At 39.7% G+C, this 18,865-nt stretch overlaps 1 protein-coding gene across 1 annotated transcript in view; it reads left to right on the top strand.

The window, feature by feature from the left end:
* LOC121888366 (guanine nucleotide exchange factor VAV3) overlaps positions 1-18,865 on the top strand; it is a 94,385-nt gene that overhangs the window by 50,582 nt on the left and 24,938 nt on the right. Inside the window, exons 9-18 of the mRNA XM_042399830.1 lie at positions 142-241; positions 596-691; positions 4,630-4,698; positions 5,904-5,990; positions 6,097-6,182; positions 6,991-7,123; positions 10,869-10,978; positions 14,664-14,765; positions 16,150-16,241; positions 18,332-18,354. Coding sequence (XP_042255764.1) covers positions 142-241; positions 596-691; positions 4,630-4,698; positions 5,904-5,990; positions 6,097-6,182; positions 6,991-7,123; positions 10,869-10,978; positions 14,664-14,765; positions 16,150-16,241; positions 18,332-18,354 — 898 coding nt within the window. The remainder of the gene's footprint in view (positions 1-141; positions 242-595; positions 692-4,629; positions 4,699-5,903; positions 5,991-6,096; positions 6,183-6,990; positions 7,124-10,868; positions 10,979-14,663; positions 14,766-16,149; positions 16,242-18,331; positions 18,355-18,865) is intronic.

The following is an 18,865-nucleotide window of genomic DNA, read 5'->3' on the forward strand; positions in this document are numbered from 1 at the left end:
TAATAATAAAATCAGCTGAATTTTTTCATTTAAGTTGTTGTTGAGGCCTTTCTGTCTTACATACAGTTTTGAGGGAAGTGTAGCATCCTGTCATTCCCTCCAATCTTCTCTCTGTTTCTTCATGCGTTCGATCTGTTCCAGGTTGCTGATCTATGGGAAATACTGCAGCCATGTGGAGACAGCCATCGCCACTCTGGATGGCATCTGCAAAGACAGAGAGGACGTACGCATGAAGCTAGAGGTAAAAGGTTTCATGTTTTTAGTGTCAGTAAGTGATTCCGTACAGCTCAGTGTGACAAGTGTTCATTCCTCAATGTCTCAGTGTGGTCGGTGAATGCCCTCAAGTGTGTACCTGAGGCATTGCAGGTGACGATCATAGATCACTGTTTAGTTCTCTGTCAGGCTCTAATACTCCCATCGTCACTATTCTCATCTCTAGCAAGTGAAAAATAAGTCAAATTAAGCTTTTTTTAAGCAGTTCTGAACCTTTCAAGACACAAACGCTGCACTGTCATTGGCTGGTTTTCTTTGCAGGGTCTCTACATATTTAATTTATGAGATGATGTATTGATTCTCTTTCTTTGTCTTCATACAGGAATGTTCAAAGAGAGCCAACTACGGCAAGTTCACACTGAGGGATCTGCTGGTGGTTCCTATGCAGCGAGTCTTGAAGTACCATCTTCTCCTGCAGGTACAGTAAAGTACTCCAACCTAACCCATCCTATTCCTGTGCTTTCTTTAGTCATACATTTAGATTTTCTGCATTTTCAATGTTAATTATTCATGTAGAAGCGATTCAGATTGTGTCAGATGTTTAATGTAGATAATGTGATCATGTTCTTGGGGGAAACATAAACATGAACATGTAGCAGTGTCAGTTCTATTTGTTCTAAGTAAGTTTTGGAAAGAAAAAAAAAAGCAGTATTTATATCAAATCACACACCGCTGTAATACAAGGCATGGTCAGCTGTATAATCAGCTGTCTGTACTCATTTATAAAAATGTATTTCCATTAAAACTCACACTAATCAGCTGTATATAATGTCACTCACTGTCAAAGCAGGACAGAAACATTAAGTTAAAAGCCTTCACTGGCTTTGTAGATGACTGTCAGGAAATGACACAGCTCCATCACAGAGTTTTTGACTCATCAAAAGGCTCCATCATTGCCAATCACACTTTATGAGCAAAGGGACTCACTGTCACTACTCCATATCTCCACCAGAGGCGCCGTTGTCCACCTTTTCCTCCCTTTCTACCTTCGTCCTTCAGGCTCCTCGTCTGTCTGTTTCTGTAGCTCCTTAATTGTCATCTGATCGAGACAATCAAGGAGGAGGAGAGAGAAAATAGATAAAGTGAAGTGAGGACTGAAAGCGAGAGCAGCAGACAGAGTAAGACAAACAAGAGGGAGAGAGACAGAGAGGTGAAGTATTTTTGAAGTGGGGAGAATCCAAATCAAGAGTTTGTGGAAAGTCCAGACAAAGTCAGTAGGAAGTTATTCAAGTCACTGACAATTGAAACATCCTCCTTTTTAGATATTTTATATGGATAACAAATAAATACAGATATTTTGATTATACTGTATGATCTTTGACTACATTGTAATATTTGATTATGTGGTATTTCTGGTGTCTTGAAATTGAAATACTGACATGTATTTGTAACATAAATACATCATCAAATCAAATACAATACAATGAGGAAGTAAAAACACAAGGGTTATGTGTGTGTGTGTGTGTGTGTGTGTGTGTGTGTGTGTGTGTGTGTGTGTGTGTGTGTGTAAATCAGTACACACTTGATGTGTGTGAACATGGCTAGATAATCGTCCTAGTTAACATACATATGCATGACATGTAAGCACACACACACACACACACATACTGCACACTCCTCCTACTGAATAAGTCAAAGAGGTTGAAGGTGGTGCGTTTATAATGCATATGTGATGTGTGGCCTACGTTAATGAAAAGATAAGCAGCAGCATTGTTCTTAGTAAAGAGATGTGTGTGTGTGTGTGTGTGTGTGTATGCGTGTGTTTGGGTGGGTGCAGAGGCGACATGAGCCTCGTTGCACCAGGCATTCATAGGGAGGGATTATGGTTTCAGGGTTTTTGATTGAATTTCATTTAATTAGATTTTTTTTGTTAATTGGGTGTACCCTAATGTTGAACCTTGGATGAGCAATGATTGCAGGATGGTCTGTGTGTAGCAACAGATTTAGGAGGTTTTATATCATAAAAAGGCAAAAAAAGGATTTGAATCTTAAAAGCAACTGAACACCTACTTGTGAAATTTGATTACACATTAACTGAATAATTAATGTTGAAATTGTAATTATTGAAATATTTTACTTTGAGGACCATCTGTCTGAATTTATGTGGTTTCCAGTTGGCAGTTTCAAAGACTTGATTTAAAGTAGTTCGAGGAAACGTTCACAATTTCAGACAGAAAATTTAAATGTCCAGTATTCAACATTAAGATTTCCCAGGTTCAATTGCTCATTTAAGGATCTCTCACCAACAAGACCATTTAAAGGGTATACACGAAGTAGTTCATTTGGTTTGACGATTGGATGAGGGTCGTGTATCGTGAGATCGAAGGTCAAGGGGTGGAGATGAAGGGGGTCGAGTGCGAGGGGATGAATGGGGGTCGTGATGGATCTGGAACGTCGAGGAACCCGGGGAGCGAGACTCAGGATGGGGGCACGATGCCTCGATGAGCTTCGGCCGCATCGTCCCCCTTGTGTGGTTCCTGTATTGAGAGGACAAACAGGCAAGAAGGGGTCAGGAAACGCCTATATAAGTAGACACAGGTGATTGAATTGGGGAGAGAGGTGTGGTTTTGTTCCTGAACCTCAGTAATAATAACTTCATAAAACTTCTAATCCAATCATTCAGGCTATAAAGGACAAACAATCCGATGAGAGACTGGAAACTCTTCACACTTGAATTTTCAATCTGAATTTGTCACAACGAAAAATAAATATTTTGAAATTGCACAACTTGAAATTAGTTCGAATGTACAGTATTTGGTTTTTAAATTAAATTTCAACTCTTCAATTTTAATGGTATTTAGATTTCACTGAGTATTCAGATGTGGTTCAATTTTAGATTTAGGTATTCAGCTGCTCATAAAACTCAAATTATATTATTATTATTATTACTACTATTCCATAGCTACACACCTATTTGTGATGCACAAGCCTGCTCTGACAATTTGACTTTAAGTTGTTTTGAATATGTTTTGTATGTTTTATCTGTGAATCCTTAGGTCTGTATCAGAGAGCATATTTCCCTCACTAATGAAGGACACATCTGTTATCTGCATATACCCACAGCAGGGTTAACAGAACAATATGCCCTTAAGCCGAGGCCATGCATATTGTAATCTTTCAATTGCTCATTTACTGTATAGTTTCACATGTTTTGTTCAGGCAGAAATGAGCTGATCTCACTGAGGTTTTCCATAAAAACTCCTAAATTAGGCTCTCTGAAACCTCTGGAACCGTCTGATCTCACCCCCCTCATGTTTGCATGAAACACTAATGTACCACCAAAAGAAAAAGAAAAAAATCTGTTGCGACAAAGTGACTGTGTTGTGTCAACATGTGCTGAGATTCCTGTGGAACAGGCGGGTAATAGCTAGCTGCACCGAATAAAGCATCCGCTGGGTTACTTTCCCACACGGTGACAGCCAGAATCTGTACAACTAATGTCTTGTCACTTCCTCTCGCTCCCCGAGTTCCTCTCTCTTGCTGTTTCTTTCTTTCTCTCTTTTTTTGTCATCAATCTTTCTCTCTTTCTTCCTCGCTGCCTCTGCTCATCATTTCACTTCCCCCCCCCTGAACTCACCACAACACGATTCCCTCAATGAGTCCATCATGTATGGTCCTGGCTATCAGTGTGACCACTCCCTTCCTCTGTATCTCTCAGGATGTGTGAAGGTAGAAGCAAGGCTTGATAAATAGAACTCTGTCGTCTTGCTAGTGATAATAATGCCCAGGTTGAGCTTGACTGACACCAGGTATTTGAGCAGTGCCAAGCAGACATATATATCTCCCTTAGCGGCTTGGTGTGGATGTGTGTGTGTGTGTGTGTGTGTGTGTGTGTGTGTTGAGACCGTTTTGTATTGGCCTGTATGAAGGACATGCATGGCATCCTTCCTTATCCTCTACTGCTGAGGTCTAGATGTCTTGTTTATGCTGAAGCCAGGCACTGGGAAGCAATTTCAGATGCACACTTGCACGCACACACTCGCAATAGATTACTACACACACACACACACACACACACACACACACACTCACATACAGACACAGTATCTGATTTATTTCAGGCCAGGATTCTTTTCGCAGTAACCTTTTTCATTTCATATCTAGAGCCAGAGCATTAAGTTCATGTGTGGGATGTAGCTGTGCTGCACAGTGTGTTTGTAGCGGGATAACAATTATCATTTCTTACACATTTTTTTATGATTTACACACAGCATTTGTTCATTTTTACATATTCTACCTTACGGAATCTACTCCAGTGGGTAACAGTGCAAATCAGTTTTTCAAGAGGAAAGGTGAGTTGCCGTAGAACACTTGGCCACTTATATTTTGTGTGTGTGATTTCTTTCTGTCCAACAGGAGCTAGTGAAACACACTCATGATGCCACAGACAAGAGCAATCTGCGGAAAGCATTGGACGCCATGAAGGTACTTTTTTTTAAAAAAATAGTTAAAGAACAATATAACTTGTGTATATAAACCCATCAGGGGGTCCAGGATGATAAAATAATAAGATAAAATAAGATAATTAAACAATTAATAGATTCAGCTATAGATGAAAGGTATTGATAAAACTGAGAGCAAGAATTCCTGCATATTCAGGGAATCTAGACAATACATTTTTACAAAGTAATGTAAATTGAGTTTAGATACAGTTTGATCAGCAATAAATCATGACAGTTTACTCTCAAATGCACCAGTGTTTCCCAACACTGGTACACACAAGAGCACGGTTCACATTATTGCTGTTCTTACATTTCTGTAAATAATGATTGGTTTGATAAAGCCTCTTTGACTTTGTGCAGAACCTATTGCAACAGAAATTCCCAATAAAATTGGACCAGTTGGATAAGACAGAAGATATACTCATAATGTCTTGCTAAAAAAGTTGATGGATTGCCCCTTTTTATGTCATTAAAGACATTTTTTTCCAGCAGCTATTTCAGCTGCATCCAACAATAGAGGTTGCCTTAAAAACTTATAAATATATAATATATAATACCTGAAACACCAAAACACTACTGAAAAAATCCTTTCCGACATGATTTATTTTGGGGTTTTGTTACATTGAAAAAATGCATTAAATAACGTGCAGTTTATTATTAATCATAATAGCCAGTACCATTAACATTTTTATTAAATTCTCCTTTACTTAATGACATGTTTTCAAGCTGCTATAAATGCAAGCTGCTAGCATGATCATGGTAGTAAAAAGAGTCTGAAAACACAGCATAAGATATTGCACTTCATTGCAAGTCATTGCATGTTCACAACATTTGACTACACATAAATAAATGAGTCCTCTACTGAATTTATAAGTTCTGCTCATTTTGTAACCCTGAATAGCTTTTCAGTTGAAAGCAGACAGTTCTCACTTTACTCAAATCAAGTTTACTTATATAGCCCAGCAATATATACTGTACATTGTCTCATTGGAGTTTACAGGCCCACATTAGCAGTGGTTATCTACCCAGCTAAAGCTTAAAGAAGAGAAGGAAAAACTGCACAAAAAGAAACAAAATACATAGAGCATAAAGGGGAAAAATACTTTAATCTAGTAATCACTGCTGCAGTTCAGCTCCTAGGAATGTGTAACAATTCAAAGACTTAACTGTCTTCTGATTTATTTGCAGGACTTGGCTCAGTATGTCAACGAAGTCAAGAGAGACAACGAGACGTTGCGAGAAATAGACCAGTATCAGAAATCCATCGAAAACCTGGTAAGCCACCTGATTCTCCCAAATATCGAGAGGCTATTCTCAATTTCACAGTGCTCGGGAACACTGTCAGATCACACCCCATCTCTCTCCTCCCACTCCTCTCTAGAATCAGCCTCTGAGTAACTACGGAAGACCCAAAGGTGACGGGGAGGTACGGGTGGCCTCGGTGGACAAACGAGCTAAACAGGACAGGTGAGATGTCAAGTTGGCTTGCTGGTTGACTTAATGACTGACTGCAGCTTCAATAGAGTCAGTGCTGCTAAAGTGCTGCAGTTGGAAAACTGCCAGAGTATGTATTACTTCAAGCCAAAGTGCTGTTTGAAACTAAACCTGTGTGTCCCGTAGGTCAAGAACACAATAACGTGAACTTCCTTAAGGGTAAAGGCTCTTAAATTATGTCATTTGAAGGAAGCTCAATAGATGAATAAGCCCTCATGTGGAAAGAGTTCCTCAATGATATTACAGTTGAGTTAGTGTTGGTTTGTTAAATGTGGCAACATCATCACAGCATCAGCATTTAGCAGATGTAGAGATTAATAATGTGCAAGTTCACCAGCATAACAACCAGTATTTTAGCATCAGCTTAAACTAAAAAAATGGATGTGTCAAGTATCATGTTATCTCATTTTAAAGCTACAGTGTGCAACTTTTACACCAGACAGAAGGTGCATTGTTAGTTTTAGGTTTATACTCATCCAATACTTGTCACCCACCTTGATGAGCTGTCTACCGCATCTGAAAACAACAGCTAGTTTGAGGCTGAGGCAATCCACATCTCAAAAAGAGATATCAATTCTGTGACTGTGAATTCGCTTTTCTGTTCTTTCACACTAAGAATGCCCCCCAAAAATTGTTTAGGTATGACCACACAGAGTTTCAGACAAACACAGGCTGATAATGTAAAATAAATCATATGTATTTTCTGATATTATCATGCCAGAAATATATTGTAGCTTTAAATTACAGGACTCACCTCAAATAATTTTTTTTTTTACCACAGACACATCTTCCTGTTCGATGCTGCGGTGATCGTTTGTAAGCGGCGAGGAGACAACTATGAGATGAAAGAAGTGATCGACCTGCACCTCTTCAAGATCACAAACAACCCCACGTCGGACAAAGAGAACCGAAAGGTCTGCACACACACACGGATATGGTTCCTGTTAGGACACAGCCCTGCTTAATTGTTGCCGTTTACATTTTGGAGGGAAACACAGTATCAGTGGTGACATCATCCTCCATGATGCTGTCAATAGACTTTTCTCCCCCACTGCAGACATTGTGACTCAAAAGTGTAACTAATAACATTAATGATGGCTCTGTTTCCTGGGTGACTGAGAGTATTCATAGACACGGCTGTGTTATATTTAGCTGCATCAGGAAGCCATGCTGGTGATCCAGCATGCACTGGCAACTGTAAATGGCCTGTAGCCACTACTAATCGTATTAGTTACACCTGTCTTTCACAAGTCTACAAAGGTCTACTTTTTGAATGTTTGAATGATCTGCAATGTTTCTTACACACATAATCAGTGTTTTTAACATGTTATGATGTTTGAGTAGTGAAAGTCAGGCAGGGAAATCACACATTCTGGGAACAATGTGTTTTTACAGATCACTGAATTTTATAAATGTATCACAAAAATAGACTCCATCAAAAAAACACCAGTCAGACAAAAAAATACAATTTTGGGTCATGGAGGTGTTTTCTGATTTGGTTAATGAAAGCAATGGAAAATGCATATTGTTTTAGATCACGATGATATGGATCCCCCTGGACTACACATGTGTGGGTCTTCAGGTTTCAGATCTGGCTGTCACCTTGGAAAAGATATTGGCACATCTTTTAGCTTTTTTTTCCTTTTCTGTTTTTGATAGCAACGCATCTCTTTGTGAACAATTTCCCTTTCTGTTCCAAGAAACTTAATTCCACTTTTGGCAAAGCCACACTGATGATGTTTTACCTCAGTCACGTAGAAATATTAGCCTCAATTGAATCGTTTGAAGTCAAAAAGAAAAATAACAGGTAGCTCTTTTCTCTGCCAGGCTTGTAGACCATATATTTAAATGTTTTCTTCTTTATTGTGCTGCACACAGAAAAAGAGAGCTTTCAACAATGAAAACATGGGCCTTGAATTTTAATCCACTGAAAAAAAAAAAACCCAAGTAATTCTTAAAATCTGTGATTATTCACTGAGCTGACAGCCAAATAATTAGTCTCAACATTTCTTAGTCCAGATACGTCACAGCAGAGAGGAACTTGTGATTCACACTTCTAATGTTGTAATTTGAACCTATAATAAGGACGCTTGTAATTCTCAGGTCTGATTGGTTGACTCACTTTGAATCCACTCTGATTCAATCCATTTGAATATCACTTGCTAAAGAAAGTGTGTTTTTAACATTTAATTTAGTTTGATGGTGTTTTATCACCATTTTCAAAAAGAAATAACCTTCTTTAGGCTGTGATTTACAGTGATTTTATAACAGCTAAAATAGCTTTTAATGACATTTGAGTCAGTGAATTAATCTCACCCGGGGCTGCATGCCAACGTGTAGCCAGTATATACAGTATATATCAGGCCTTTCTCTGCTCTCTACTTGCACTGTTTCACTTTTGCTGCCATGCAGTGCATGTAATAGTTATGAAATAATAACAGAACTTACTTATTAACATGCTGTAAAATGAAAAGAACAAAACAAGCATCTCACATAACAACCAATCAGCTATAATGGAGGGAAGTCTTGCACTGTTGAGTTCATTATTGCCTCTTTATGACTGAGTCAGCAAAGCACAGAAATCATGTTGGACTCCTGACAAACCAATTAACGCTACTTCAGCATAATGAGGCACCATAACAATTTATCAGATAAATGTAGGTTTGTAAAATTGAGGAAAAAAATTGAGATAACTTGCCTCTTGTTGATATTTTATGAGCACCCTGTAACAACCTTTACACCCACTGCTGCCTTCCATGCTCTTGAGTCCTGTATTTGTTGCTAAAATGAACTGCATGCAAAACACTTTTCCAGCTCAAAACACAAACAACTAAATAATCAACTGAAAAGAGTCTTAAATAATTTGGTACATGCTTGTTTCAGAACATGTTTTACATTGTCTTCTTCATTTAGCAGCATAATGCTGAAACAGTGTCAGACTGGAACAGTCTGCCTCCTCCCAGATGGTGTTATCATTAAACCTCGCTTTGGGCCTGACTACACACATACACACACGCACTGAATACTAAGTGCCAAGTGGTGAAAAATATTGCCAATCATAATGAGGAATGATATCTAAGGCGTGCCAGGAAACAATTATTTGAGTAATCATGATGTTGTAAATAGCAGACATTAGTGGGTTTAGACCCATATGGGCTCGTATAGTTATTTTTTTTATGAAAGTTGCAGCTACCACAGTATTGTTCACCTCTGACATGATGGACATGATGCGATTTGTTTGATTGCATATTTATCATGGAAATGCTAAAGACGACACTGGCTGTCTGAGGGAAGCAGCAATAAAAACGCTCATCATAGAAGCAAAATGATCATTTGCATGCAAGTCAAAACCAAATATACTTCAAGCCTAATTGTTTCGAAAATGATGGACATAGACACCACCACTGGACTGAAGCCATTGTTAAAAAAAATCTAATGATGATTAATAATGTGTAAGGTATCACTCCTACTGTCCCACCCACAGATACTTGTTACCAGGCTCTTTTAGCATCTTTCAGCTCATTGTTTTGGTGTTCTGGCCTGCAACTTTTATGTTTTTCTTCACACTCGCTGCTCTCATATCATAATTTTCAGCAAAAAAAGCTCTGATAAACACACTTTACACTATCTGCCCAGCACCAAAGAGCAGAAACACAAAGTTAGCAACTAGCTGGTGAACATAATGTAACATTTAGCAGCTAAAGAGAGATATTTTTCTCAGGAGTTATTGGAGACTAAGAATAGAACTAAAAGGAGAGTGAATATTAGACTTAAATTCATCAGGTGGTCAGAAGCATATGAGTAACAACTTAAAATGCAGATTTCACTCCTGCACGTTGACCCACACAGTGGAAGACATTAACATGGGTCAGATTAAAGGATATTGTAGGAAGATCAACACAAAAAAAATCCTTTACATTAAAAGTCTGCATGTGTTCCAGCGATCGCTCAAGCAAAAAAAGAGACAAACTGACAGAAAGACAAATACCTCCTCCTTCTTCTCTTTACAAATTGGTAGCTAGACGATATTTTTGCTGATGTCCACTGGGAATGCCTCTGTAGAGCGCTCCTTTTCTCTTTTCTTACAATGGAAGCTCACAGCGCTGTCAGGGAAGCACGGCGGCGCTTCCCTGACAGCGCTGTGAGCTTGGCTTGTTTTTAGCCTTCAGAGCCGAGCGCTAGAATTTCAAAACCACAACTAGGAGTCATAAAAAGTACATCTGTTTAGTGATTCTATCTAAAAACAGAGACATGTGTTGACACAGAGGCTAATAGACTAATATTTTTCCTTTCAAGTGCGTAATGGTAGCTGATTACAGGCCCACTCGCTTCTTGGGTCTGTGCATGTTGTCTGATGCCCAGCAGTTATATGGCAAAGCTACCTCACATTCCTCTTCTCCTTCATGCTCTTCCTCTCTGTTTTGTCTCTGTCTGTCAGTTCTGCCGCCCTCCAACCCTTCAGCCTTTGTGTTTGCTCTCCCCGAGGCATCCCTCTTTCATTTTGCATCTCTTTGCCTCCATCTGTCTCCCTGCATCCTGTCTCATTCAGCTCCTGCCCCCTCCTGCTCTGTTTTGCCTTTCACACAAACCCACAATTTATTTATTTGCCATTATTTTCTGTCTCAAATGTGTGTTTTTCTTTTTTTTTTGCCGTTGCAGTGGTCCCACGGATTCTACCTCACTCACAACCAGGGCCAGAGCGGCTTTGAATTCTTCTTCAAGACCAAAGAGCTGAAAAAGAAGTGGCTGGAGCAGTTTGGCATGGCCATGTGAGTGTGTATTGTCTCTTGAGTGTTCATGCATGACATTGTGATAAGAGTGTGTGTCTCTTTGTTGCAGCTGCATTTTGTCAAAGCATAAAAACACATGCTGTCTGTCCTGTTCTTCAAGTTAGGCTGCTTGATGATTTATGAGGGACACGACACTGAGACACAAAGATTAGCAGGTCGTAAGAAACACAATAACTTAAAAAAAAAAAAACCTGTCTGAAAAAGCGCAAGGCAACATAAAAACTCTATAGCAATATCACAATAGCCAAAATTTTAAGTCTCCTGAGTCCAGTATCGTATTTTATGGCCGTTCAGGACTTACTCACAGAACACAACTGGTTAAATTTCATTTTAGCATCAGGTGTGTGTAGTAAAACTCAAATCAACCTGTCCACATCCTGAATTAGATCCAAATTCACCTAAACTGACTGACAAACTGGTGCCAAGAGTGATAAATGGAGCTGCAGTATTTCACTTGCAAAGCCGAGAAGGATGAATAAACGACTAACTGTCCTAGAGATACTCTACCGACCACCCTGCTTCTCACAGCGCATAAGGAATCAGACAAGACTGTGTAAACTGAAATACTTTTATCCAGTTTAAAAAGCAGAAAAGGAGGCATTTTGTACCAAAGGAAGGTTTGTGAAGATCTGACTGAGCGGTGGGGGGGGGGGGCAAGAGTAGGGCAGGAATCAATGCCCTCATTTTAAACCATGAAATAAAACTGCTTCAATGTAATTAGAATCACTTTGTTCATCAAGACCAAGAAGTGAAGGATTTTGTCTGATTATTTAGGCACAGAGAGATATTTTTCTTTGCTTTTTTTGGGCCTCAAACTGCTGATACAGTATAGTTTTTTCTAAAATTAAAGGTGCACTCCACCCATTTTTACACATCAAAGTCAGCTTATAAAAAGTGTTGCATAATGTCTTCTGTTGCCCTGGAGGAGCTTTGTACGTCTGAAGGAATAACCCTGATGATGTAATCAAGTTAATACTTGATTGGGCTTGGAGACACATTTATAACAGAACGTCTGTGTTATTAATCTGAAGGTGTGGCAGATCTAAAAAAAGATGCTATCAACTTTAATTATGGGAAATGTCGCCATGTATTTTTGGAGTTTGGCCCATTCAAATTGTGGACATCTTGGCCTCTGCTGTTTCAGTTTTGACTATTCCACCAGTTGGTTAACCACCAATTAGCTAAGAGCAGTGAGCCTTTCAAGCAGGTACAATTACAGTGAAAATATAGAAATAACAACGGATAAAAAAAAAACAGAGAAAAATGAAAAGAAACATCTGTGAAATAGCATTTTCAAGCAACAAAGGAAATCATCAGGCCTTAACAGGAAGTGAAGATGAGGATTAGGAAGATGAAGCGTGGTGTGATGTGAGGCTGAGAAAACAGGGGCCTTGCTTGATTAACTTTTGGGGCTGAATTAACGAGCTGCGAGAATAGCGAGGCGCTACGAGCCAATCACATGCTCCCTTGCGATGCTTAATAGCTGATCTGTGAACAGTTGTTTCCTCACATGCTGCCTTTATTTCCAAGCCACCCACTGTTTGCTGCTTGACTAAGCCTCAGCAGCCACGAGGGGTAGGTAGAGACACTGCTCTGCATACAGAGAGCGAGAAATCCAAGCTCAAGAACAAAAGATGAACTGTTGCAGCGAGGGAAGACTTCATCCTTGGAAGTGCAGAAGAAGACTTTAAATTAAGTCATATTGTATTTCTGAGCTTTCTGACTTTTAAAGTTTGGACAGCTTTTAAAGCTTTCAGCACACATAGAAGTAGTGGAGCTGTAACAAGCCTCTAACGTCAGTGAAAAAGGAAACAGAGGTTTTTTTTGGAGGGTTTTGAGGTCCAGTGCTCAACATATTCACTATTCATTTATGGTCAAACAGTCACCCATCATAAAAAAAGAGGATCCTCTATCTTGTCAGTGGTTTGCAATTTCTAGTTGACAACAATCTAAAAAGCTGACATATTGGCTGACCCCATTACAGAGGAGAAGACACCATTGAAGTTCTTCTTTGATGCTTTCTTCCATCTCGGCGCTATTTGTTTTCCTGAGAACATGTTGTACAGTAACCCTTCAGTTTGACTAATTTGAATTTCAGAAATAGCATGTGCATATGAGCGTATTAAGCAAACATCTTAGGTAACAATGTCTTTATATGTAGCTATTATAAAACTGAAAACAAAGAAAGACCTCTTAAATTTGAAATAAACAGACCTTTGTGCTACAGGCAAACTTGGGTAAATTCTCTTTCTCTCCATGTCCCAAGGGGCCAAGACCACTTCTGTGTTCACTTCAAGCAGACCTTGCCTGTCTTCTTGTAATTCTCTCCTTCCCACTTCAAAGAACCATATCAGTGAAATGTTTCAGTAGCAATGGAAGAGTTTGTTGCCTGCAATTATAAGTGATTTTTTTTTTGTTTTTTGTTTTTTTTGCTTTGAAATTGACGTTTCATCAAAGAGAAAAGCTGTTACAGAAGGCAAATTGGCAACATTCACTCATATTCATTCATTAATTTGGACTCTTCTGTAATTTGCAGAACAACCTACAGTGGCAGTCAGTGTTTATTATGCAGTTTATTCCAACTCATTGTCTGAAGATGCAGGCAGAAAGTCTTGCATTGTTTTTGATAAAATATGTCAGACATCATGGCTCAGGCCCACCTGAACACAAGAAATTAGAGATGCAAATAGTATAAAAGCACTATGCTGATGCAATTGTACCATCCCCCATGATGCCGTTACATGCTCAAAAACGTGTTAATGATTGTTTACTACATACAGTACAGTTTATGGATCCATCAGTGCCTACAGTATATATGATCGAGGGGACATCAGATTATGTTTTTTGATATTTGACCTAAAGGCTCCACTTTTGGAGCATCATCATTTTTTAAAATTCCATAGCTCATCAGTACCCTTTCACTGCAGTAAGTCAGGCTGACACAGGAACAGTGAACAATCGTTTGACCTATTTCAAAATGATATTTGTTACGAGGCAGTGCAGGTATATTCAATTTTAAAGATGCTCCGACTCTTAATATTTCAGAGTCAGCTGCCTAACAGCTGACACTGCATTTTTAAATGCATTATCCTTTTGAAATGTGTGTTTATTGTTTTTCCTCTGGGTTTGATTTTCTGACATAAGAATTCATGAAAGCAATTTTTGCAGCTTGCGCTCAAATCTTCTTGATGTCAGACAAAATTCATAGTGAGGGGAGTTTTCAGAAAATTCCTCACTTAAACTGCATTACCATGTGATAACTGAAAGCCTGTTACTGTAATAGACTTCTTATCTCAATTAAGTTTCAGTCCCTGGTTGTTTTTTTTAACATGCCACTACTGTAGTTAGGAAATCAATCCAAAAAGTTATGCCTTGGAAAATGGTCAAAAGTGATACAAAAATGATATGTACAATTTGTAATCAATATGTTAAAATATGCAAAACCAACAGTTTACAGTCAACTTGGAATGTGGTGTTATTGCTGTGCAACACATCCACATCCCAAGTTAGAGGGGAGCTTGGTATGTTTACCTTATTTTCTTGGATCTTCTTAATTTATTGTTAAGTTACAGAGATATTTAAATATCTAAAATGACTAACTTGTGTACCCTGACCTGAAAAATGTAATAGCTCTGATGTATGTTGTATGTTATGTCTTATTTAGATCCAACATTCGTCCTGAGAATGCAACTAACAACCACCATGAGTTTCATATGTACACCTTCGACAGAATCACCTCCTGCAATTCTTGCCAAATGCTACTGAGGTAAGAGGCCAATTATTATTCACACACACTCACACACACACACACACACACACACACACAAAACACTCTTCAAGGGTATCGTCAAACATAAAGACTGAGGACTAGACGCGGACCCTTTCCCTTCAAACAACTGTCATGACTCCTTTGAAAGACCTCCACTCCTCCTGTTCCTCTCCACCGTACCCTGACAATCTATTCGTCACCTTCCCTTCGCTCCCCTCTTCCTCTGCACATGTGCCTTAGTTACACAAAGTTTCTTTTGAATTTGCTGAATGGTATCGGCACCCAGAGGACTGTGCCTCATGGTCTTTCTCGCAGCGGGGACGACTGAGTGGTTTCACCTACCGAGGACGGTGAAGAAAAATGTCTGTCACACTTCAGCACTTCCTCAAGGCAACGGATGAGGAAAGGGGACAAGATTACTGCACTGTGAATATACAGAGACGGGCGCTGAAACATTTTCTGAAGATAAAATATGAGAAAACAAGAATCAAGCAAGGAAGGTCTCATGAAGCACCTGAAGTGAAGCTTTTCATTATCATTCTTTCTTTAGGATGTTGATATTTTCTTGATTATTTATATAATTAAGTTCTGAAAAAGTGTCGTTCCTTTGGACTATTTCATTGTGGCTATTGTCTTAGATCTTTTTGTATGCAGTAACTGTTGGAGAACATTTGATTAACTTGAAAAGACAATAATTCAAACAGATATAAAATGTCTGATTAGTCAAATGTTCATCTGTGATTTTAAGATGTATATAACTTAACGTTAAAGTAAAATCGTATGTGATCTCATAAGAATGGTGAAGCTTGGTGTCCTGATTGGTTTAAATGGTTTAAACACACAGTTTCTGACTCCTTCCTGCAACACACACATACCTCTAAGCTGCACAAAAAAAACAGCGTACCTCCATGTTAACTCCATGCTAGGTTTCACAAAGAGGTTAAACAGTCAATTAGCTAGAGAGCTGAGCAAAGCAGCTTCTACTTTCATGTCATTTTAATAAGGGCCTGCAAGATGGTTATGTAAATGAGAGCAGAAATACACACTGCCGCTTCATCCTCCGCATACGTATGTGCATGCATCTTTAATGCCAAGGTATTCCACAGAATTTCAGTGTCTTCTTTACAGTATTTATTAGATATGAGTATATGCGTTAAAAGCTGAAGTGTGACACTGCACCTTTAATTTAGAGAAATTTACTTAAGTTTATAAACTGCTATTCCTTCTAAAATGTCAGAAAATTTGACAAACAGCTTGGATCTGTGCTTTCCTTTAAGCATTACAATCATTTTTTTCTATTCTTTGCACTGATCTACTCTACTATTGTGTGTGTACTATAAAACAATCCATGTGATGAATTTTCTTTTTCATCTGTCTGCAGGGGCGTCTTTAACCAGGGCTACCTGTGCGCCAAGTGTGGTCTAGGTGCTCATAAAGAATGCCTGGGCCGCTTGGGCTGCTGTGGAAAAACAGGTAACACACCACTACTGCACGCACACACACACACATATAAAACCCAATTTAAAGTTATCACCGTCATTCACTTCATGCACAACGTCATATTAGTCACATCTATCCGCAACGATTCTGTTCCTGAACAAAATGTTTTCGAGAGAGACATTAAATCTAATTATAAAAGCACAACTGCACTTTTATAGTAGTTTAATGACAGATGACGCACGATGGCGCATAAAACCCGATATACGAGTGTCTCATGTGACTAATTATAGGTACGCGTGACATTTGTTGCGCTGTGATTTTAAAAAAGCAACACGGTGACATTGTGATCAAGGTTTTGCCAGGTGGAATTGTGGGAATTTGGGTTTGCTCTGAAATAAATAAAACTTTAAACATGCTTTTATTTCTACCAACCAAGGTCATCCAAGTATTCGATCAGTATTTCTTATATTCATTCAACAGCTCCCCCGCTTCCCTGGGTGGTTTTGACACTTCAGAGCACCAAAAAAAGACAATGTCACTGCGTATCATTGTAGCGCTCCCCAAAGCTTAATAGTAGTTTTACTGAGAAGTCGTAAGAAACTCCAGACTTTTTTATTATGCCCCTGTTGTGTATCTGTCACTCAGCTCCCTGTGCAGGAACACTGACAGCTCTGAGAGAAATGGAGGGAAAACTTTAGACGTGGAATGAAAAGAAGGCCTTCAAAAACCAGCTTAGCATGTCCTCTGCTTGTGTGAGTGTGTGTGTGTGTATGTGTGAGTGTGTGTGTGTGTGTGAGAGAGGGAGAGAGAGAGAGCGAAGAGGTGGAAGAACTAAATTCACAGTTTTTATTTGTGGAAGCTCTTTTTAGGTCTTGAAAGTGCATGCACCAAAACTCTGCACAGTGTTTTTACAGCCAAGGAAGCATGCAAAGTTTTACTGTTACAATGCAAACACACTGTAATAGTATTGTTGTGTGTCGCAATCGTGTATGTGTGTGTGTGTGTGTTCGTATTCCCTGTGGCAAGCTGCCAGCTCCTGTTGGACCGGGCATCTGTCATGATGCTATCAGGTCGCAGAGGCAATAACACCACTGCCAGGCCCACCTGGGCACAGTGTGTACCTGAGTAGATTTGGGCGACACCAGCGGCGGGAGAGAGCAGAGCTGTGATGACTGGGATGTCGGCTTGAATTCCCCCTCTCATTACTCCACACAGTATTCACCCTGTGCTGCAACAGGAATATATGCAGGGGTGAGGACCACTACTTAAGTAACTTACTTAAGTAAAAGTATTTCCAAGAAGTCTGAAACTTTACTTAGAGGAAAACTCGCTGAAGTGCAAGTACATAAATAGCTACTTGTTTACTTCCTCTTAGTTCTGTGGTTCATCAAATCAGGGTTTTTAATTTTCAAAAATCTTTGTCGCACCACTTTTTACTAACACCACAATGCACGCAGGGCTACACCACATGAACAAACACACAATCACTGCATCATTGTAAAGGGGTATGTACTAGTCTGAGTGTGTGTGTGTGTGTGAGAGATAAGCCATTGTTTACCTGCATTTGTCTCTGTTATCAGCTCACTCGCCGTGTGTTTGAGTAACAGGTCAAAGTTCACTTGAGGAACAACAGGCTACCTGTGAGAAGTGTGTGTGTGTGCATTTGTGCGTACAGGTACTGTAGGTACTGAGCATATATTTGTGGGCTTTCTGCCCACTAGTGCGTGTGTGTGAGCGTGGAGGTATGCGAGTGTTTATGCAAGTGTTCTGCTTTTACAGGTACAGGAGTATGTGTGTGCACAGGTGTGTGTATGTGTGTGTCAAGGGGGTGTAACCTGTTCCTCAGGGAGCCAATGAAAGAAACTGGTGGAGCAAAAACCACAGGTCTGCCCCCCCACCCACCCCCCACCCCCCTCCCTCACCACCCCCCTGCCTTGTTACCTCCTCTATCCCGGCTGTCAGGTAGTGGCAGCGCAGCAAAACAAAGTGAACCACGGTCAGACACGAGCGTCTGCCTTCTCCACTAATGAGGGAGTGTTGCCTTGTACCGACGAGTGTGTGCAAGTGTTTGCGTGCACCCGCTAACCCGTCATTCACTATGCCTGTTCTCAAACTTCTTTCAGATCCCGGCTCCGTCAGAACTCAGGTGAGCTGCCGCTTTGTGTGTGTATGTGTATGTGTATGTGTGTCCGTGTTGATTTGTATACTGTCTGCTGTTTGCCTCTTCTCCAAAGCTTTGCTGCACTTTGAAGACTGCTCTCTCCTGCAGCTATTTGCCAAGGAGACTCCAATTGACTTTACTTGCTGCAGCCTACCTGATGGCAGAAACGAGAATGTTTTTTGCAGATTTACCTCTGAGTTGTCTCTGCTGTCTCTGAAACGTCATTATCCCCAAACAGGAAAACAGATTGGGGTCTCTACAATATACTTAAGTAGTATGCCAATATACAGTACAGTATGTGTCTGTTATTGGTCATTTATCGGGACTGCACTATGTTAGTAAATCATTGCCCTACTGGTGTCAGGTATTGTATAGTACAGTAGCTACTTGGAAGTGTTTTTTGTGCACAGAAAGCGCTTAACACAAAATGCAAAATCCAAACTTTCTCTAGAATGACATATACTGCAGCCTTTAGCTAACCAGCTGCCCTGATACC

The sequence above is a fragment of the Thunnus maccoyii genome, chromosome 21, assembly GCF_910596095.1.
Source record: "Thunnus maccoyii chromosome 21, fThuMac1.1, whole genome shotgun sequence".
Classification (NCBI taxonomy): domain Eukaryota; kingdom Metazoa; phylum Chordata; class Actinopteri; order Scombriformes; family Scombridae; genus Thunnus; species Thunnus maccoyii.